This window comes from Streptopelia decaocto (genome assembly GCF_964273445.1).
Source record: "Streptopelia decaocto genome assembly, chromosome: 3".
In the NCBI taxonomy this organism is placed as follows: domain Eukaryota; kingdom Metazoa; phylum Chordata; class Aves; order Columbiformes; family Columbidae; genus Streptopelia; species Streptopelia decaocto.
This window is the reverse complement of record NC_138656.1, coordinates 63367602-63390936: the sequence shown is the minus strand read 5'-3', so window position 1 is coordinate 63390936 and position 23335 is coordinate 63367602. Positions and strand designations below refer to the sequence as shown.

The 23335-nt window shown below is 36.0% G+C and overlaps 1 protein-coding gene across 1 annotated transcript in view; it reads left to right on the top strand.

The window, feature by feature from the left end:
* Nucleotides 1-23335, top strand: part of LOC309437226 (A-kinase anchor protein 7-like) — a 90262-nt gene that overhangs the window by 1924 nt on the left and 65003 nt on the right. The window contains 4 exon segments of the mRNA XM_082047365.1: nt 1445-1594; nt 2651-2796; nt 7034-7170; nt 12358-12518. Of these exon segments, the coding sequence (XP_081903491.1) occupies nt 1445-1594; nt 2651-2796; nt 7034-7170; nt 12358-12518 (594 nt within the window).

The window sequence follows — 23335 nt, the reverse complement described above, 5'->3', positions numbered from 1 at the left end:
TTTGAAAGAAGAATTGTTTTCTGTATGCTTGTGGATTACCAGCAACAGTCTATTTTGTGTGAGCTTTGATGTAAATGTTAATAATTTGAATATTGTTTTAACATTTGTTTGTTGTGCATAGTTAGTGTCTACAGGGAGAACAAGCAACAAAACTAAATACTTTGTTTCTTTTTAATAGCCTCGGGGATAAAGTTAGGTGTCAGACCACAACCACAGGGTGGTTTATGCCTCCCTAGTTTAGACTGGAGTGAATTAGCATTTAATAAGGTTGTTCTTTTACTTATCTTCCCTAACATAAAGCGATATATTTAAAAAATGTTCCACAGGGTGATAATAACCCAAATGGGCTCTGTAATATTGATTTTATACATGTAGTGTAGCTTTGCATGCCACAGGAACATAATATGCACTTTTGCTGCCAAATTTTCCCCTTGGGCCAGTTTTGGACTATCTGCGCTGGTCACAAGAGGAGCTTTGAAAGTGCGTTGTCTGTAGTAATGAGCTGTCCTGGGATAAACTGCAATTCTGACATAAGGCTTCTTCCACTACAGTAATCCCATTGTGGAACTGTCCCAAAAAGAGTATTGCTGGATGCCTGGTTATGTGCTCATTTTTTTTGCTGCTAGAGAAGATTTTCCTTTTTCATTTTTTAAGGTATAACTTCATATGCCAATATTAGAGTTTACTGATACAGAAACATGAAGCAGACATAAGGCAATGACTCATGCTTAGTTAGTACTCTTGGGGAAAAAGACATTTTTAAAAACTTAGTGGAGATTATTCTGTCATTGTGGTATTAGTCTGAGATGGAATTTCCATGTGTATCTTTATACATGCGAGTTTTATGTTGATTCTTTCTTTAACTTAATTTTAGAAGTCAGCTTTTACACTGAGAAGTTCAGATCATTGCTGTCTGTAACATGCTCTACTGTGTGGGAGATGCAGGAATAATCTTCTCAGTCAGCTGAGAGCTCTTTGTATCATGTGAAATGGTAGGATTCCCTTCCTGTTCCTTCATGCCTCATTTTCAGTGTGTTTACATTGGAATTCCTTTGCCAATGCTTGTCTGCACTGAATTTCATATGCCATTACTGTTATCTAAAGTGAACTTTATGTGATGTCTGAAGACTTTCTTTTTTGTTATACTCGGTTATAAGTATTCTCTTTTTTGCACAGAATTGCATTTACTTAGAACCGAACAAGACCGTAAGTTATTAAATATAGAAGGCTGAACTCCCTTTTTTGCTATTCCACATAAAGCACTGAAGTATTTTTGCTGATATTTTGACAAAGAGGAAGAGCAGCATTCTTAAGAGAGTTATATGTCAATATTTATTTGCTCATAATTAGTGAAATGTATACTTGTGTATTGCTTGTGTATAATGTGTCTTAGCTGTTTATATCAAAAACTGAGACTCAGCGTATTATTTTATATATATTACAGATGGGCTGGAAAATGTACAGCAAAATAAAATCTTTGAAGAGAATAAGAAAAAGACACAACAGAAAGAAGAGCCATGTCCTGCAGATTCAGTAGACTCTCTGATGGCAGAAATGCCATTTGTCGACACAGATATTGAAGATGAATTTGTTAGTAAGTACATTAAATAGAAGTAGCCTGGAAGCATAGGCACATCACACAGTTCTCGGTCCTGCCTGTTTGCATGTACAAGTGAGTTGTGCACATGGAACAGCGTCTCCCCATGAACAGGATCCAGTCCAGAGCTTCTTTTAATCGTACTCAGTCCTGCGAGTACTTGAGCATGTTAAAAATGTACTGTTTTGTGATCCATTGCAGCAATGAGTCACAGAATAAAGACTACCCATATGTCAATTCACATTACTGTATATGAGCTTCTCGAGTGATGGCTTTTATGAGCTGTCTTCCAATATGTGTATTCCCAGCATGGGGCTAGAGGTGCACCTCTAACTGGACAGTGGATGTCTGCAGCCTGGGTCAGCTTACACGTGTGTGTCAGGCCATGTGTCAGGCACACCCTCGTGCTAAAGGCTTGAGGAAATAAGCTGGGAGAAAAATAATTTATGGTGCAAAGGAAGAATTGAGGATACACACTTTCTTTCACTGTTGCAAGGTATTTTTGGGAAAGGAGGAGGTAGAGAGTAGATCTGTCTTTGATGAAATTTTCTTCTGGGCTGGGTTTGGTCCTTGAACTATCAGTTGGCTAGTCCTAGTCTAATATGACCTTTTCCTTTAATAATCATATGTATTATTGTGTTTTATATTTCAAAATGCAGCATGCCTGGAATTATTGAAACTCAATGCTGACCCTTTTCCTCTAAAGTCACATCCATGTTCAAGTGCAGACAATTTGCAGGCCTGTTACACTGCAGTGTGAGGTGGCTAAATGACACACAGCAGTTTGGAACCTGTTTGTCTTTGTTAGCAGTTTATAAGCCTTACTTAGAGGTGTTTGCTTTTAGTTCAGGCATGGTGCTCCACTCGTATGACTACATTAGTTCAGGGTGGAGTAGGATCCCAATCAGACAGTTCAGAGCATGAGCAGATTGGATAACTGGGAAGACATGCTCCAGTCAGTTGACTGAAGTCCAGCTCCTGTTTGCATGATATGAAGTGTATCTTTGGTTTGATTTGTTTATATGCTGAAAGTTGTTTTTTTTTTTTCTTCAGTGCATGCAACCTCTGAAATAAATATAAAAAAGAAAAGAAAGAGGACTACTGGAAAGGAAATTGAAGAAGGCAGTGAGACAAAGAAGAAAAAGAAAAGACAGTATCAGCCGAATTATTTCATTTCTCTTCCAATCACTAATCCAGAGGTAACATTCCTTTTATACTAATTTAGTATAAACAGAATTACTTCAATATCTGCATGTGTTTGTAAGAAGCACAGTGTTTTATTTTGACAAAAAGATCAGGTATTTTTAAAGGAAAATTAGCAGCCTGTTCAAAGAGTAGCTTTATTTCCTGTAACGTTTTTGTGAGTAAAATTGCTTATCTGGAAAAGACTAGAGGAAAACTTTTTCTCTTTTTATTCAGTTTTTCAGTCTTACGGATTTCACCCTGTTTTGACTGGAGCGGGCTTAAATTTCCCTTTTCTACTGTTCCGATATTGCTTGTTTTGTCATTCACTTACACAGGTGTCAAACTCATTTTCACTGGAGTCCACATCAGCCTCGCAGTTGCCTTCAAAGGGCCGAATGTAATTTTAGGACTGTATGAATGTAGGAGTAGTTACATACAGTCCTGAAATTAAATTTGGCCCTTTGAAGACAACCGCAAGGCTGATGTGGCCCCCGCTGAAAATGAGTTTGACACCCCGGATGTAGAATAAAGGAGACATTCCTATTTAATTTAATAAGAAAATCCCTAGCAATATTTTTAGCTCTCCTTATAGAAAGGAATTTAAATTTGGATCCTGTTCCTGTTTTAGCTTGGCAGCTTGCAGTTCAACATTTTCCAGTAAAATTGATCATTTTATTTAAATTTCAAACAATGTATTGTTTTAGTGAGATGTTGTTCAAATGGATTAGAGAAGTGCAGAGAGCTCTTTAAGAAAATGTATTTTCCTGTAGTTAGCATGTGCTGTCTTGTTTAGACAACGAATGAGGATTATTTCTTACATGCTGTGGGATGTCTCTTATATAGCTTTGAAAGCAGGTGCATTATGTTTAAAAAGTTAAACCAAACAATTTGCCACCATTTCCAAATTTAGGTTTATTTTTTAATACAAGGTTCTATCTCAGGTGAAATTTAACACATCCTGCATCTGTATTATCTATTCTCTGAGAAAGTCAAAGATTTAGAGAATCCAAAATGAAAATAAACCAAAGTAGGTTTGAAAATTACAGTGCAGTCTTTGCTACTTTTGAACATACTATATGAAGAAGAGATTGTAAAGGTTGGATAGGCTGACACAAATATTGTGGGAGATCTTTTGTGTCATCTTACTCTGAAATATCTTTTCTTCCTGTCTATTCTGTGATTTAACAAGTGAAAGAATAATGTTTGGGTTATATAATCAGATAATTGAGACTTTCTGCTCATGGTTGTTATTGTGTTGAATGGCTGGTTGAATGGAAAAGTCTTAACTATGCATGCTTTTTCTATATGTCTTTTATTTAGTCTTTTATTATTTCCAGAGGTAAAGGAACAACTATATTAAATCTCAGAGCATTTGGGAATTCCAGGATTTTGCTGGAAAGTTTAGTTTATACTTGCCTTAGATATGGAGTTATTCTGAAAGTAGAAAATACATGTTGGAATTTTTACAGGCAACATTAGCCAAAATTTAGACTTAAGACACTTGGTTTCTTGATAACCAGATGGAATCTGGTAATTACTGGTAGTATGTCAGTTAGTAATGAGAGAACTTTCTTTTTTTAAGGATCTGATTTTATTCCAGTGGAGTGTTTTGGGCATTTATGCCGAGAACCATTTTGTAATAAGGAATATATCTGGAACATTTAATGAGCTGTTCCTCTTGGAAATTAAACAGTTTCCTTGTTTTCATCTTAATTATGTTTTGAATCTTCAGAAATAAAATGTGGTGTTCCCTTAATCTTGAATTTATATTAAACTTTGCATTATTACTTTTGCAAAAATAGTTAAATGGATGACTATCATTGTATTCCTTTCTGGTAATTTTTTTTTAATGTTTCATCTGATATGTTATCACTTGATAGGTTAGTATTTCAGGGCCCTCTAGTCTTTATGATATTATAATTATAATTAATTTGGTAAATCTTTAAAGCTTATAGTCTTTATATTCACTTACTAGTATTATCCTTGCAATAAGCAAAACCAAGTTATTTTATTACTCTTCAGAATAACATGTTCAAAGTAATGGGAGAGGGGACCTCAAAATCAGTGTTTGAGGCCTTATTATGGAACACTTTTAAAAATAATCTGAGGGGGAATTGTTGAGTATGATCTGCCTTCAGATATTTGTTTTAGTTAAGAAATCTCAAGTTAAATAACATGATAGCAGTCGTAATATAACATACAACTCTGTAAGGTAATGTAAATAGCAGGTTAAATAGCAATTTAAGATTTTTATTTATGCAGTGGGTCATAACTAGTTATACTGAGATGTAGGAAGAGTCCTGGTTCACTTAATTAAAATTCAGCACACTCAACCATTAATTGCACCTGAGATTTATTGAAGAAAACAGAACAAATCTGAAGTTATATTACGCGTTGTGATGGCACAGCTGTGCTACAGCTCTTGCCTTATGTTTTGATCATAAAGCTTCTGGGAAAACATATTAGATATAAAATCCTGAAATTCACAAAAAATGTACCTGAAAACTTTTCTTCTTCTCTTGAAATAGTGTAGATAGTGTAGAATGTTGTAACTTAGCAAGAGAGAGAGAACATGCTTAGTCTTCCTTTTTTTTCTTTGCCAGCTTTCAGGTGCGAATTAAATTTAGAAGCAATAGTTGAAAATAGAATAAAATTGTAATTCATATGATAGGTGATCTCGTTTTTGAGGTTGTTTTGGTTTTTTTTGTTGTTGTTTATTTTTTTTTAACAGGGATAACTGCATTTATTTTAGTTTATAAACTTAAATAATTATGCAGTCAATATTGTAATTGTAATTACGCAATTGTAATTACCAGAGATTGCATTTACCATTTTTTTTGCTTAAATGCAGGTTAAATTTCTCCTACATCTGAGACAATAAAAGTGTTATTTATCCAATATAAGGTCAGTTCTGACATATGAAGGAAGTTGGTCTTATTACAACATGATTAATGATCAAAATGTTGGTGCAATTTTCTTCGTATGTCTTACACTACCTAAGACACTTGTGGTTTTGTAGATGCCGCATCACCTTTTACTGGCAAATGGCTTTTACCTTCCTTCCTCCTCTTCATCCTCCCTAGAGTTGGTTCATTTCAGTTACAACTTGGTTTTATTTATATGGCATTAATAGATATCTGTGGCACATTAGATAAAACTCTTGCATGGCAAAATTCGTCTTAAGAAATTCAGTCAGAAAACTACTGACCACTCCCATTAGACTGTGGGTTTTTTTTCAGGAAATTTATGTGTTCCTTATGATTAACAGAGCTATCAAAATATATCAAAGCTTCTTTTTTAACCTAAGATCTGTTTGTGCTTATGTTATGAAAGTCAATATGTATAATATATTTGTGAAACATTCACCACTGGGTTTTGAATTTAAAAAAACCCAACAGTTTTCTACAAACTTTTATACATGCTTTTTTTAGACTCACACACCAAATCTGATTCATCTGTAATGCCTTTGCTTAACATGCTTTAAGAAATAATAAGTTTTGTAAGATGGTCAAGGTTATTGGATTTATTTTCCACGTACATATTCAAGAACTGTCACACTTTTTTTCTTAAATCACTACACTAGAACTATCATTATGGCAAGCACAGTAAATATTTTGTATACAATTTATAAAGCATAAATAACCATACAAATAACTTTCAATGAAGAAAATGTAATTCAAGTAATTTTAAGGACTCATGAAGTTAGAACTGTATAGATGTTGTATGGAAATTTGTTAAAATATATTTGAAGAGAGTATATAATTTATATCTATCGATTGGACAGTATGGTCAGAACTGTAAAGTGGATATCTCTACAAATTATTTACTGAATATTCCTGTTTTGTACATGCCTAGTCCTGCAAAAATCTCTTTCTTTTTCCAGACACTTGTACGCACATAGCAGCATACAAGTGAGCAGAGTCCTTGAATAAACCTTTTATTTGAATTACTGGTAGTGTAAAACTGGATGATCTTAATCTGTTCCAGAAATTTATCATACTTATGGAAGCAAACTCCTATCAAGATATGATGGGGAGTGTCCAGTGATTTATTAATTACTCCATTCATACCCACTTTGGGTTTACTCGGGTCAGTTAGCACAGCTTTGTCAGAGGATCAAACTTTCTTCTGCTAGAATGGTTTTTACATAAACGTTTGATTTCAGTTTGTGTGCTTTCTTGTTCACTTGCATGATGGGACACAGTAATTGTAATAGCTGACTGTTGTTTCTGTGTCTGTCTTTCTTCCCAGATTACTGGCAGTATTCAGGCTCTCCAAGATGCAATAATACAAAAGGATCAAAGGCTTTCCAAAGCAATGGTTCGCTCTGGCTCGTTGCATGTCACCATGTTAGTGATGCATTTATCGAATGAAGAAGATGTTAGTGTGTAGGTATTTGATATTAAATTAAGTATACACAAGTATTTTTGCTGGAGTAGCTCATAAAAAGTCTAGGAGGGTTGACGGATGCTTATTTTTTGTGATACAGAGCCCTGAATTGCCAGGGTTACTGAACATGTAATTCATATTGTTGTTAAAATGCTAACCTTAATATTAGCCATTTTCATAACTTATGGTATGTCATGAGCTCTGAACAAAAGATACTTTTTTCCTTTGCATTTTTCTTACTGTGTGCTGAACTTGCATAAACAAATCTCATGTTTGCTAATGTAATTATTTTAAAACACTGTTTTGATATAGGGGACACTGAACAGATTAACAGGGGAACTTTCAAGATTTCGTAGGTTAGCAAATGTTATAAGCCAAATCAGTAATTGTCACTGGAAGACTTTAATGAAATAAACCATAGCTCCAAGCTAATGTCTCATGCAGGTACAGGATTTTTTGATGTCCCTAAATGAATTTATTATACTCAAATTTCAAATACACTAAAAGAGAGGTGGCAATTAGGCCTTACAAAAGTATATTTTTTATGTTGCTTCAGTGATATAGCTGATCTCTTTGATTGTAGAAAAGTTGTGGAAAGACATATGTATTATACAGTGATGTCATGTGTCTAAGTGTTAGATGCAACTAGTTGCCTTATAGTTCTTTGGTGTTTTTTACTGTTTGTTGCATGTTGTACTGCTATCTGACAAGTGTACTTTAGCATACAAGTCCAATGGTAAATATGAAGATGTTCAGACTTTTAAGTCTATCTATACAGCTGTAATTTATCAATGTTCAGAATAATAATTTTTGTGTCTAGTTCTAATTTTGACTTGCAATGAAAGCATGCATTGTATTTTATAGTCCCGCATTACACAGACTTGACAGTTTTTATTTAGGTCTGGTGCACAATAGCCTGCATATGTGATGTCTCTATATTCGCATATTATAATTGCAGAATTGAGATTGCAAACACTTTGGTAACTGCAACAGAGTATTATCTAAAATGCTGATAAATGGCCTACTGGCATTATATGAATATCTGGGAATCTTCTATCCCTTATGTGTCCATTTTGTATTTCTAATGAATTAAAATTCATCAGATGGTTATAATTCTATGAAATAGAAGCATCATGGTTTCGTCCCCCCCAGATGAGTTCTCTCATTGGTTTTCTCTGCAGTGTTAGCAGGCATGTGGTCCATGTACTGAGTTATCTAGATCAAATAATGAATAAGTGCAGTGAGACATTGTTTTGGTTATGGTAATACAGTTACAAACTAATGTGTCTAATGAGTGTGTGTTAAGTTATTTTTTTCCCCCAGAAGCTTTGGTTGCTAATGTGCAGATTGATCATAAGAAAGTGAAAATCCAAGGTAGAATTTAGGAACCGTTTGGTAGCCAAGGGCATACTTCTAATAAGGAGAAGTATTTTGGCTAAAAACATTTAACACCCCTAAAAATAATGAGATACCAGTATATCTAAATCAATTTCCTTGCTTTATTGTCACACTTCTTTCCCTGAATGCTATATCCTTGAGGCCTCTACACTGTTGCCTCTCCTGTGAGGATGCAAATTTGCCTGCATCCTTGTTTCCAATGATCTGATCTAAAGGGATCTAATAGCCAGGAACAGAGAATAGAAGGGAAAGCAAAGGATAGTAGATTTGCTGGACTCCCTCTCTTCTCCATGTGCATTTTGTCTCCTGGAGTTAGAGGCACACTAGCTTCCTCCTGCCCTAGTTGATGAGCAAACTGTGCCAACACATGTCAGTTGGTGAAAACAACCACCAACTGTTCACTCAAGATTTTTTTTAAAAGGCTTTGAAGTTTAAACTTTTTTAAAAAGGAAATGAATATTTTGAGACTCCTAAACTGTGTATCAAATATTCTCAAATTCATTCTCTTCTGCTACTCCTTGAGCTCCTTCTCAGCAATTTGACTGCCACTCAAGCACTGACGGAGTTCTTCTCTGCCTCTCCCAGCAGAACTCCCCAGTCCAGGCACCCAGGAGCTGGCCTCTAGTCAGCAGCAGCTTCCCCAGTGATTCACTCCTTCTCTGGCCAGATGCCTCCTACAGGTATCTAGCTCAGCTATCCTCAGGTATTCTAGATTGCATTTTCTATTTTATGGGATTTTTTTTTCATAACTGATGTTTTTGGTTTAGTCTTTTGGGAGCACCTGGAGATTGAAAAGTTGAGATTTCTTTTCTTTGCTTCACCAAGTTTCAATACCAGGTTAATGGAAAGAAACCAAGATCCAGGCTGGCAAAAGAACCTGTGTGTAATATAGGGTGAGAACAATCCCTCAAAGTTCAGCTAATCAACTGGGTGTCTCAGTGTTCACGGATCCTTAGGTTTGGATCCATTAAGTTACTTAGATATCTACAGTTTTTCTACTGTGTTTGCACAATAGTGCCTCTGTCTATACAGAAATGAAATGTGTTGAATGCTATTTGAAGTCAAAATGCGTGATAAGAATGTGCTAAACATAACATTCAATTCAGCACAAAGCCCTTTGTATGGTGTTTTAGTACATACGGCTTTCACCCTGGAAATGGAAGATCTGTATTTGAGACTTCTCTAAGGGAATCCAGAGCTGTAGTTCCCATGCAAGTTTCCTAACTGATTGACTGTGGTCTAGCCTTCATGAATGCACTTTACACATCTTTTTCTAGAACTGTGTGAAATCAAGAATATTCGATTCTAAAAACCATAAAGAAATTAAGCAAGAAAGAGTCATGACAGTGCTCCCTTCAGGCAGAGGAGCTCTAGTCCATGCTAACTATGCATAGTCATGGGATCAGGTACTAGAAATCAGGATGCCTGCCTTTGCAGTAAACGCCTTCATTACCAGACTACAATGTCAAGGTCTTCTTGCTTGTTATCTGTTAAAGACTGTGAATCTTACCTTTTCATTACAAATACGGGAGCTGGAAGGAATCAGTTTGGCTTTTTTTTGCAAGGTGGCTTTTTTTTTTTTTCGCAAGGTTACTTTTTCTAACAAGTAATCAAAATTTAAAAATCAGAAATTTCTAAAAAGAAAATACATCAATTTTAAGTGCTGTAATATTTACATTACAACAGTATAGAAAAAAGGAGGCACTACTTCTATAATCCTAGTTTGTATTCACTTAGAATATGCTGCTTATTTTTTTTTTTTTTTCCTTTTTCCACTTTGGAGCAAAACGCTTGTAAAGTTTTTGTTACCCCTGTGGGTTAGTTCCACTGAGTGTGACTACTATCTGGCATTGTAAATACTCTTTGGTATGGAATCATAAGAAAATACTACTGTTCTGTGTTTTGCTATTGACTTCAGTGGAAATGTTTGTCCTTATGCCTTATTCTTACAAAGCAATTGTTAGACATTATAAAGTGATTGATAGAATACAAAAATACAAAATATGCTAGAGTGAGATGACAACTGTTTCTAAATATTTTAGTGTTTTCAAGATCATATGTAAAAAAAAAAAAAAAGTAGAAATAAGTCTTCAGTGACACAGTGCTAAACTGAAAACACACTGCTCTGTGTGAATTGACCTTTCATAGACTTCTTCAGGTAGAGTTGAGCTGGTCAGTGAGTTCTGCAGCACACCCTACAGTATGGAAATGGGAGTCTGTTCAGCTGGAGAACAGAGCTTTCCATGACTTGCTGTGTACCAGTTCTCAGATGCAAAAAATTCAGAGATGGATTTTAGGTATGTGCATGATTCACTACTTGAAAGCCCACTGCAGTCTTTCACACAGTGTATTTGAAATATCTGTGCTTGATTTGGAACCATTTTCAGGTTCATGTCAGTAAATAAACTTACACATGATTACTTTCGAAGTAATCTGACAGGTATGATCAGTACTAAATGGTGGTTTTGAAAGGCCTTGAAGTATATCACATAGGGAAGACACAGGAATAGACTTGCCCAATGGTGATAAAATGGTAGGTAAGTGGCAGAGACTATGCTCAAATAAAAATATCTTTGCCAAGGAACAAGTAGTGGCATTTTTTTTAAAGTGGTTATATAGGAGCTAAAGTACTTGTAGACTGTAGATTAAAGCTCTATTAAAAAAACACAGGAGGACTACATCCATCAAGGATATTTTGTCATATAATCAACAGTAACGTCTCTTAAGCTGGCCTAGGTTTCAATTAAATGCAGAGTTCTCATCAAGAGTCCATCTTGTTAAACACAGTGGAAGCCTGGGTAGAGTTGTTTGTAATTGTACAGGCTTAAATAATATAATTTAGCCCACTTTAGAAATTATGTTGGCTTTTATCCAGCTAGGACACAAAAGCTAAAATAAACTCTTGAGAGTTTTTAAACAGTTACTGCCATCTAGTGTTTATAAAGTCAAAATCAGTTCAGTGAAAAGTTTAAATTCCGTTTTCTTTGAATAGAATTAAAAACTGTGAGCATGTGAGAGATCTTCTAGAAGACACTAAGAAGGTTTATATACTTCTTGTTTAGCACGTGAATCACTTCAAGTGCATGTCAAAACACATATTTAATGTAATTGTACATACACTTAATGTGGCTAATTAAAATGATTATTAAAAAGTTACCAGGCTTGTTCCTGTTTCTTAAGTTACATGTAGATTATGTGTGCATGCTACATATCTCTTAAAGAAAGTAAACATCAATTTAGGTAGTACTTCTAACAGTTCTCAATGAGCTTAATAGTAATTTCCATGTAATTTCATCATTATATATATGTATAATGACACCTCTGTTTATAATATTAAGTAACACACTGTAGTAACTTTGAATGAAGCAGAATCCTAGAGTTTTCAGTTGAGCTATCAGGAGATGAAAAAAGTTAATTAATTTAAGAATGGAAAGCCAGATTGTTCTGAGGAAGGATATTACTTAAATGGGATGCGCAAAGTAATAGAGACATTATCATCTTAATACCTGGTCACCTTGAGGACTGAGGTAAACTCTTTTGAGGAATTACACCTGCTGCTAGGTTTGCCTTATTATGTTTTACAGAAGGATATATGAACCAGTGTACCTTTATAAAATGGTAGTAATAACACTGACTGCATTCATAGGAAGTTGTGTAAAAGTACCTGAGTAGATAATAAATTGATACTAGTAACACTTTGTGAGATTTTTTGATACTGATTACATTACTATTAATCATTATATTAATATATTTGACTTTCACATATTTATGTTTTTTCCTCTTGACAGAGCGGTTGGTGCTCTTTCAGACAGCAAGGGTTTTGTAGAAGATCTCCTGAAAGGAAAAACCGTGGATTTGTCTTTTCAAGGAATTGATCACTTCAGAAATGAAGTTGGATTTGTGAAGTTGGCAAAAAAAGATCATACAGCTATACTTAAGGAAATAGCAGGTACAACTTGTCAATCTAGTTTAAGTGTTTTCAAGAGTTTTGACTACCTAGATGAGAATGGAGCACAAATGTAAGTTGGTGGTAATTTAGTCAACGTTACTTTACCTTTACAACTGTAAAGACTACATAACAAATTTCCCAGCATAGTTCAAAACTATAGTCCAAAACTATTATTCAATTACAGGCGGTACTATTCTCTGATATCTTTTTATTTAGTATATGTAACTGCAGGTTTGTAGATGGATCTAAAGACCCCATTCTACCTTGTTTTGGTCCAAGTGCTGTCTGCTGTTTCTCAGCTGATACTTGCACCCCTTTCAATTTGTATATTCATACTGACTTAAAGAACTGTATCTTTGATGCATCTTACCTGACTTTCAAAGTTACATAGTTCTCTCCTTTGTGTTCATGCTGGGTAGAGCACTGAGAGACAGTGACGTTCTTTCTTATTCCACGGTCTGGGGAGTATTTACGTTTCATGTTTCCTCTATGTTATATATATCACTCTTAGATCTCAGTGAATTAACTGTACCTTACCACTCCCACTTGTATAAGTGCATATATACACACATACATATATATATGTCTAGGTATAGATATGTACTTCATACATACACTTCCATATATGTATAAAGTAAAACCTGGAGTTTCTTTGCACCCCTGGAGGATAAGGAGAATTCAAGAGAATGACATGACTCATCTGCCAGAATAATGGAGTTGGATTCTATGCTGCTTTAACCTGAAATACTTTTTGGAGCAGTTGTGGAACCAGTCTGTGGCTTGTTTGATGTTAATTGCCTTCTTTTAGCAATTAGGAAGTTACTGAAAGATGTGGCAGCTACATACTACTCTGCACGTGCATCCACCTGTTCACTTCAAAAGCAAAACTCTCAGTTCTGTCTTAACAGTGGAGCTAAGGCCACTGCCTTTGCCAGTCAGATAAAATGCATCCAAAGACATAGTTCAAGTCAGTAGGAATATATAAAAGGCGTATAAACATCTACTGGAAAACAGTAGGTAGAGTGGAGTTTTTTAATCTATGAGTCTATACTTAAACTATGTTGTTTACAGTTCTTAAATAAAAATTCTCAGAGAACAGTACTGTCTGTAATTCCTTTGTGTCCTTTAAAACTATCCCGGCAATTCCAACTATTCCTTGGAAAGTCTCTTTTTAAAAAGAGTTTTTCAGTATTGATGAATTATCTTTTGTGCTCTGAGGAATGTGAGGTCACACCATTTTTTTATAGTGCAATAACCAGTATAGGACATTTTGCAGAGTAGCAAAGAGTGCTGCTGTCACGCTACCTCTTTGCAGTCCAGTACAGAGAAAAAGATGGAAAAAGTCTTTATTAATACAGTGGTTTCTCTAGTAATTAATTAGATTGATTTCTGAAGCGCATTTAGAAAATGTTTAGTATTTTTTAACTTACATTTTAAAGAAAACTTGAATGGAAGAGTGTGAGCTTTCCAGCTTACCAAATTGCTTATGCCGTTATTGGGCAATGCTTTACTATTTTAAGCAGCACTCAATAGAGCAGTATTTCTAATATTCAGTATGATAGAAATGGAACAGTTTTTACATTTCCAGAGGCGCTTGAGTTGTTAAATAATCAAATAATTATTTCAAAGATTGAATCTACCAAGTATTCTTCAGCCCTTTGGATGATATGCTTCCTCATCCTTGTCTTTGAGTTTGTCTTTAGACTTCTTTTAAACATGACAGAATATTGTGTATGCATGCTGTTTTATAAACAGTGAGATAATTCATGAACTGTATTCCCTTTCAGTACCTCTTGTGAAAGGAGGTTAATGGCTCCTGTTAGTGACAATAGCTTTTGATTTTGAGAAGATTATAGTTAAGAACTCCAACATAATCAAAATTGCTAGACATGGAGAGCCAAATATCTTTAACTACAGGAAAGAAAAGATTCTTATCAGTGATTTTCTTTGCATCTTAGACTCTTGAACTGGATTTTGATCAGAATTAGACAAGTAAAGCTGAGATGACCTTTGTTTTTCAGTTCAACTGTCCTTCCTAGTGGACAAACTGATAGTACAGTCACATTTAGCAAACAAGAAAACCTATGTTTTTCTTGGAAAGCATAACTACTGATACTCACTGTGGAATATTCTTTGCTTATATTAGAACCACAGCTGTATATTTTTATTTTCACTTAACTACTGCTGTTTAGTAAAAATGTTTCTTATTTCAGGGCTTACTTTTGCCAACCCAAGACATCATTTATTCGCCTTAGGCCTGTTGTTCAGTCTCTACACTTTTACAGTGATTTTTGTTTCATCTGGATTTAGTTCTGAAACAGGGTAGGGAACTGAACATTACCAGAAGAAAATGGTAAAATGATTGAAAATGTTCAATGGGTATGACTTCAGAATATGCCATCATAACATTGCTTAGTAACTGTCAAAACCATAGCTTCTGAATTGCTGATTTCAGAGGATCTTTTTGTGCCTTCTTGGAACTGCTAATATTATTTCATAACAGGTAACCTATAATTCATTAAAACATATTTGGTTTTTCTATTGATGTTTGTGCTAGAGAAAAGTATTTTAGGTCTGTAATTATGCAACACTGAATATTACACAAGTGTGTTTCAAATGTTAGCTTAATTACATATTAGATGAGTGGAAAAAACGTGTGAGTAGGAAGAAAATCAATATAGCAAACAGTTTCTATGTATGTCTTCACTAGATTAAATTGCAAAGAAATTAATATAAGTAACCTGATAAAAATAGATAATTTGTTATTACACAGATGTCCTTCAGGGAAGTGCAATTTGGAATATCAAATAATCTAAAACAAAAGAATGCATGTGAACTCTTCAGAACGGACGAAGTAAACAAGAGAGTCATTAGGATTTTCTCTTCTCCCTCAAGCATATCACATGTATAATTCCTTTAATGTAAGAGTACACTTACAGAGTTAATTGCAACACAGTTTAGTTTGCATGCAGTTTTTACAAAACATTAGCAGACAGTCCTCTAAGGGCCAAACCTCCTACTGAAGGTGTTGCATTTTGTGGAAAAGACCATGTAGTACTTTCTGGGTTGTATTTCACACAATAAATATACTTTCTAATGTAAAGAACCATATTAGCAGAAATGTGACATTTATTTTCTGTAAAACATCTTGTATATTAATTCAAAATAGGCTGTAAGTCAAATGCCTAGTACTCCTGCTCTGTGAATAGTATCCTGAATACGCAATTTTAGAGATAACTGAAAGAGAAAATACTGGAAACTCTTTTCTGCTGGGCTGCTGTTGTCAGGATCTGTGTGAAGATTCCTAGCAGTTTTTTATATATACTGCAGTGAGGTTATATATGTTTGACAAAAGTTAATTGTCACTAGTTTATTCTGGCTCCTAGTACAGTTTGCCTGCGATATAACTTGTATGCAATTTTAAAACTGAAGCTTGTAGAAAGAAAAAAGATATCTACAGTATTGCCTCCAGGATGTTAATCGTTTTGTTGTTGTGCATGGAACAGTAAAGAGAGCTCACTTCTGTAGCTGTTTGATTTTTTGCAAGACCCAAGTTTAGCTTATTACAGGAATTACTGGTTTGCTACTTCAAGATTATGCTTGGTTCTGCTATGCTCTAAGGTGAATTTTGACTTCATATGTTATTTTGTGTTCTACATGAATTTTGAAGGAGAAATACACAAGCAATAGAAAATATATGAAGTTAAACCAGCTTCTTGTATCACAGTATGTTTGGGATTGGAAGGGACCTCAAAAGATCATCTAGTCCAATCCCCCTGCTGGAGCAGGAACGCCTAGGTGAGGTCGCACAGGAACATGTCCAGGCGGGTTTAAGAGCCTATTTAGTTCCAAAAATTACATCAAAATTTGTTTGATACCAGTAACGTCTGAATGTGGTACAGCATTATAGTAATAGTGGTACAGCACAGTAAGTGCGTGTCTACTAATACCAATGTAAATATAAATTTGCCAGAGATGAGTTCAGGAAAAGCAGAGCTAAGATGGGTCTTCTGTTTGTTGTGATTTCCTTGTTATTTCCCAACAATCCATTAAGAGACATTAGTAGCCTATAATTATCTACCAGGAATAGTGCTAAACTGTTATTACAGAAGTTTGAGGAGTAATTTAATCACTCTTTGTCCATGTCTTTTTAGAAATCCTGAGCAAAAAGTGACTTAGACACTTAGAGTGATTTTTAAAAACCTCTTTCTTGTGCTTTGCTACACTACAGAATTTTTGAAGTACTAAGTGAATTTGGAAAAGGTAGTAAATTGTTTGGGTTCAATTTTCATTTTGATAATCATATTGTAAATGCTATTTGAAGTTGATAAGAGCGAATAAGTGAATCCTGTTATTTCCCACAGGATTTGCAGTTTTTGGTTTTATGGATGAACGGTGCACATTATGGTCTGACCGTGGGGGGGAGCTTGTATTTCATGAATGAAAAAGCTACTCTTCTGTTTATGCAGAAATTATTTCATGTGCTTCTGGTCCTGTGTTTTCCTGAAGTGTTGATTTGTAGGGTTAAATATTTTAATACAGGTAGGAGTGCACTAGACAGACATGTGGTACACCTAAGCAGTTGTTTCCTTTAGTTTTATATAAATGACATTTAGTCCAATCTCACTAAACTGATTTTCCTAACACTTTGTACTACAGCGAAAGAGAAGTGGAAAGTCAGTCATACTGCCCATCTTCTTCTCTAGGTATATTACAGCTTTACTCGAGCATCATCTGGCATTGCCACCATAGCAAAGCAGGCTGGCCCCTCTTGTTGTGCTGAGTATTTGTGCAGCCACATGGTGACTTCTACTGTTGTGAAATTAAGTTTTTACCTTTGCCAGCTAATTTTTAACCTACACAGTTTGCCAGTGCAGTTTACTGTAGAGCTATAGGACTGTCTGCACAGAAAATAGGAGCAGTGGCAGGCACAGGGCTGGAGAGGAACAGTCTGTTTTGGCAAGGATGGTGGTTTATGAGCTTCTCTAAAGATTATGAAACCACACATTTAACGTCTATTTTAGGATGAGTTACATTGCCCTGACTTCAGAGAGCCTAGGGAAATAGTTTAATTCAGTTAATTTAGTTCCCTTTAGTTCCAGATGGCTGAAGCTAAGATAAATGAATTTTGCCTCGTCTCAGTTTTTCTCAAGTCAATTCACATGATGGAAAAATTGAGAACTCAAAACTCTTGTAACATTAAAACAACTGATTTGTACAAAGTGAACAAAAAGCCACTAGTCCAAATCCGTAACAGTTGCATTGAGAATGTTCTGCTGTGACATGTTAGATTTTCTTCTAGTCCATGCGCCATTAGTTATAGTTCCTACTAATGCTCCGAAGTTGAAAGTGGCAATGTTCTGCTGTCTCAAGAATATAATTATCTATGTCAGCAAATACATATATGCTGTATTGTTTGATGAATATAACCAGCAGAAAAAAACTTCAACAATTCTTTCGTTGGTTTCATTACAAGAGCCCAGACACCAACCTGCAGATGGCACTTAATGACATGGACTGATTCCAATAGACATGAGCACTGTTCATGCCTTTTGATATTACAAAGTTTTCTGCGTGCAACCTTTTCTAATTCAGCTCTGTGCTAACAGTTTTATTTGTTTTAGGCCCCTTGACTAGACAAATTCTGACAACAGGGGCAGACATTTTAGTGAAAATGAACAGTCACTATTATAGCCTAGTATAACACCAGTTAGTTTAGAGTTTGTGCTTTCAACAGGTAATACTTACAAAGTACATTTTGCTCTAGAGCTCAACATTTTGTTAGTTGCATGTGAATATCAAATGCCATGCTATTGTGAAATCTTGTAGCTCACTTTTTTGTGTGTCACATGCCAAGTAGAAGCGACTGAAGCAGATACACAAGAGCAGTAGGCTGTGACAGGGGCCTGGGCCTGGCTTTGGAGTGCTGTATTGCCATGCCCCTCCTGCCCTTTGACTCTACTGCTCTTCATGCAGGGTCTGAAATTTTTGATGAACTGTGTGGAAAGAGTCAAAAAGAATCTTTTCCATTTACTACGAAAAATGTGATTTGACTGTATAATGGCATTTTAAGCAAGGTACAGAGAGGGCAGATACAAGGGGAAGAGTAATGGTTTAATAGAAAGGAAGTTGAGGTAGCAGGAGTAAGTAGAAGATCTGTTTTTAAGGCAAGGAGAAAGTAAATCTTTTGGGAGAATTTGGGCATTTACAGACCAGGTAATCTCTAATTTACTGTTGTGTAGTCAGGTAGAACTGGAAGCAAAGTTTTAAATTGTTGCAAGGAATTTATTCAATTAGCAGGGAGCCTGAAACATCTTCAGTTTGTCATGGCATTTCATCTCTGCACCTCGATGTTTATTGTGGTTTTTATTCTCACTGTAGTTTTATGTGAAATATATAAAACAAATTAACCATGTGCATGCCTGGCTCTGAATCTGCCATTTAATTTCTTCTTGATTGTTTATTATGAGAAGTTTTTGTTAACATCCCTCTGTACAGAACATATCTGACGATGTGGTTAATGGCAACTGAGCACTGCTGTATTATTTAATGAAACTGGGCATGCTGATCACTATGTTGCTTGCCTCTGATCCTCTAAAACACCCATTAATAACCTCCACATTTGTTCCTTAGCCCTAAAAATGCAAAGTTTGCTTCTTTGAAAGCAAAGACAGCAAATGCTTTTAGATTTTCATTTACATTCTTCTTCATATTGTGCTTCCAAACACTGAATAACAATAACTGATAAATACCTCATTAAAATTAAGCATTAAGGTATGCTTTTTGTGGTTTAAAAGAAGGTATTCTCACTCACTTCTTTCTGAGATCGTAACAAACTTTTAGTAAATATTTGCATAGATTAAAACCAGTAAAAGAAGCAAGTTTCATCAAGAAGTCCTACCTGAGTTTCAGTCTAGTGCTTTGAGCTTTCACATTATCATCGTTTGTCTTGTAAGGCTTACGTTACACATTAGCATCTGTGCGCAAAGTGGGGATTGGTTTGTCCAGCTGCTTCTTGGATCCTACTTCATGAACGAGCCCATCTGTCTTCTATACACGTGTATCGTGATGGAGAGAAACATAACAACCCACACATACTGCTGATACATGTTTGAAATAACCATATAGCTCACTGGTATATGATGGTGGCGTGGTACAGTGACAGTTCCCTGTAGAAAAGCCTAAGTAATATATAACCAGGTAGCAGTGGAAGAGCCATTGGGAAAATGGCTTGGCTCTGGTTTACCTTTTATTACAATGTTAAGCTGACTATTAGCAGGGAAATGCTAGTGCTGATGGGAAGGAAAAAAATAGCCTCTTATGGAGAGATGAGAAGCAAGGCCTTTTCTTACATCCTGGAGATAAAAATCACCAGCACAGTGGTAGTGACTGAGCCTGATTTAGCCACCTGTTTTTTTTTTCAACAGAGGTTGGGGATTGCTGAGGTGTTCAGGAGTCAGTGGTTTTTGTCAGGCAGCAGCCAGGGACACTCCTCAGGTTGATACTGTCCTTCATAATGGTCCAAACAGCAGGGTGGTAGAGAATTTGGTGCTTGATGCAGCCTTTGATTATATATTCCAAGCATAATGTGATATGTTAAATATTTTTTTTTTAATTTGTGGTACTCACCTCTGGTGATGTGTAGTTGAGGTCATGATAAATATTAGCATCTGAAACAGATGGCTTTGAGTTCTTCATTGGCTTGGAAATTAGGCCTTGTAAGGCTTTGCAAGTGCATTATTCTCAGTGCTATTTGGAAAGGAAGGATGACCAGAAGACCATCTTTGTAAACCCCAAACTTGTGCTGATAGCCAACAGAATACTCATACAAAAAGCCTAACAACTTAAAAATTTAACACGAGTTAATGTGATAGTTATAATTGTAAGTTATCTGTGCATAGCTTTTCTTCAGCTCCAATTGTGAAGTAAAAGAAAATTTCAATTAAGAGACAGAACATTGTTTCTAAATTCTGAAGCTTTTAATTGAGGGAACATGGTTTAGAGAAAAGCAGAAATTCATAGACTGGAAGAAAATGTACATCTGTTAACAGTCATATCTAATGAAATCACAAAAAAAGATGATGACTATTTGTATGAGGGAATAAGGCTTAATGTGCAATTTCTCTGCTAATCATTCTGTATTGATCTAGCTGTTGAATTTTTGAGCCTTTCCAGTATATAGCAGTTCTGAGTAAGTTTCATATATCACATTTCAAGTCTAATTATGGGGAATCAGTTGTCTAATGGATTCAGCCACATCCAATACAAGAGAGGCCAATGTTATTCAGTAATTTTGACATTGTAAAAATAAGGTACAAAATGGTATTGCAGAGTGCTTAAAATTGCATGAAAGATGGTCTGAAAGCTGTCCAAAAATTTGTTCCAGGAAGTAATGGCACTTGTAAAAATAGCCTTAACTTTTTTAGGGTATGCTTTGAAGCTGCAAAGATTGGTCAACCTGAAACTGGCCAACATTTTTCAGCCACAAAAATGATCAGAGGATTGGAACAGCTCTCCTGTGAGGAAAGGTGGAGAGAGTTGGGGTTGTTCAGCCTGGAGAAGAGAAGGCTCTGGGGAGACTTTGTTGCTGCCTTTCAGTACTTAAAAGGGGCCTATAAGAAAGATGGAGACAGACATTATAGCAGGACCTTTTGCGACAGGACAAGGGGTAATGGTTTTAAACTAATAGAGGGGATATTCAGGGTAGAATGCCCAGAGAGGTGGTTGATGCCCCATCCCTGGAGACATTCAAGGCCAGGCTGGACAGGGCTCTGAGCAACCTGATCTAGTTGAAGATGTCCCTGCTCATTGCATGGGGGTTGGACTAGATGACCTTTGAAGGTCCCTTCCAACCAAAACCATTCTATGATTCTAATGAGGGAAAACACAGATCTTGTTTGATTTTTTAGTCTAGCTATTAATGTTAATGTCTGGGGGAAAGATGGCAGATCCTCACCCATGGACATTGTCTGTCATACCATCCTTGTCACTGGCCTCTAATTTCTTTCAGTTCAGGCAATCCCCATCATAAACTTTAACCTTTGTATATTTGCTTAACCTTCAAATCCACTTTCATGCTGTCCCATAAGCCTGGAACTTTGTCTTGCCCACGGCATCAGTGCTTCCTTCCCCATTTCTTTTAAAATCTTTCTTGTGGGCACTTCTTTGAAGAGCTGCATGGATATTAATAGCATTACATTATCTTTTAATCTTCCTGTACTCTCAGGAAAACATTTCCCTTTGTTTATTTTTCCCCTCCATCTACTCAGATTTTGTTCTATTTTCATTATCTTTGAAGAAGGAAACATTGTGCCAATTATGTTTGTAACTCACCTTAACCAGTAAAATGTCACGCTTAGTCCCTAAGTGTCAAATACTGCAAAACTGGGGATATGTGTAGTACCAGCAAGTGTGGCCAATCTCTTGAGCCTGTGATGTTTAATAATAGTCTGTGCCATGAGAAGTCTGTGTGAGAAGTCTGATCACCATGAGAACATGTGTGGACACACACACATACACACGAAAATCTATTGAATATAAAACTTTCATCACTCACTGAAGCTGTGTTTTCTTTCCTCTGACCCATTTTTTTCATCATGTTTTTTCTGGATTAGAGTTACCAGGTATGAAAAAAGATGGATTTGGAAAGATAAATAGAAGCAGTTATTGAACAAAGCTATTTAGCACCAAATGAAGACACACAGGCCACATGGTTGCTGTTCAGCAGCCTAAAGTGTGTGGGACAGTGAGACACACACATTTATAGTGCCACATGATCAGTCTACCATGTTGAAAACACTGGGTTTAAAATCCTGTGATCAGATGCACCTTGGCAAACCGCTGGTCTGACACTAAGCTCTTACTGGAGATAGGGGGTGAGAGTACTGACGCAGGCACGTTGTAGGAAGAGCCAGAGGCCAAGTATGTAATTGGAAACAGCAAATTTATTTTAGTTACCTTGCTACCAGGGGTCTCCAAAGCAGCACCTAACCTTCCAGGCAGAGGTGACACAAGCAGGGATGCAGGCGCTGCAGAATTCAGCCCTGGTAGAAGATCACTGGGCCTGCTGTGTTTGCCTGTATTTCAAGGCTCCAATCAAAAGCACAGCCTTCTGCTCTTTCTCACAACAAAGCAGGAATCTCAGCCATAATGATAAGGTGCCTTAGAGTTTCTCACAGGCCTATGTTATCTAACACAGAGGTTCTACTTGTCAAGCACACGAGGTCAGTAAAACAATTAGTGTGATGTATGTGTTTTCACTGTACCCCAGCTGTAAGTCACTTGAGCATGTTTACATTTCTCCTCCTTGCCATTCTTCAAGAATTCCCATACAGGGGGACACCCTTTGAGGCACACATCTTCACCAGTACAGACCTTAATTGCAGAGTGGGAGACAAGGCACTGCTTGGCATAAGACATGTAGCCAGAAAGAATTTGAGCTTTTAGGGGAGAAAAAAGACTACAATCCACAAGACTGAGTCACAGTATCACAAGGTAGCGTAAACCTGGTTTTGATAAGACTAATTTTTTTGCTGGAACATCAAAAAGTCAAGGAGTCCCCAAACGATGCAGTTCAGAGAACCAAACAAAGGAACCAGAAAATGGCTTCATTACAGATAATTTCAGTTTTAAATAAATGTAACATTTTATTACCTTACTAACATCAGAAAATAAGCAAGCCATTGGATGCATGGAAATACATGCACACTATGACTAAATGACTTAATTTGAACTTCCATATCTCAGTTTGAAGAAGCAGCAAACATCTATTTGTCGTCTTTTGTTTTGATATGTTAATCTGTTGTTCAGCAGCATTC